The sequence below is a fragment of the Pteropus alecto genome, unplaced genomic scaffold (assembly GCF_000325575.1).
Source record: "Pteropus alecto unplaced genomic scaffold, ASM32557v1 scaffold76, whole genome shotgun sequence".
NCBI lineage: Eukaryota > Metazoa > Chordata > Mammalia > Chiroptera > Pteropodidae > Pteropus > Pteropus alecto.
In genome coordinates, this window is record NW_006443138.1 from 30943556 (window position 1) to 30943874 (window position 319).

Sequence of the window (319 nt, forward strand, 5' to 3'; positions counted from 1 at the left end):
TGCAGAGGCGGCGCAGCGTGGTGGTGGTGCTGGTGGTGGTTGTGCACGCCGCTCGCCGCGCCGCCCCGACGGCCCCGGCTGTTCTTGGCGAAGAAGATGGCCCAGCCCACCACCACTACCAGGTCGGTGGCGATCCAGGAGCACCAGTACAGGTCGGTGACAGCGATGAGGTACAGGTCCAGCAACCCGCCCTGAGCCAGCAGCAGCACCACGGACAGCGCCTGGTAGCCCCAATGGCACCCGGGACTGGGGGCGCAGCCGCGGCGCCGACCCCTGCGTCCCGGCCGGGCTGGGCGGCAGCAGCAGCAGCAGCAACACG

General features: G+C 71.5%; 1 protein-coding gene across 1 annotated transcript in view; it reads right to left on the minus strand.

Annotated features, from left to right (window-relative positions):
* Positions 1-319, minus strand: part of TMEM121B (transmembrane protein 121B) — a 2513-nt gene that overhangs the window by 990 nt on the left and 1204 nt on the right. The window contains 1 exon segment of the mRNA XM_025041081.1: positions 1-319. This exon segment is cut by the window's left edge and continues 990 nt beyond it; it is cut by the window's right edge and continues 57 nt beyond it. Within this exon segment, the coding sequence (XP_024896849.1) occupies positions 1-319 (319 nt within the window).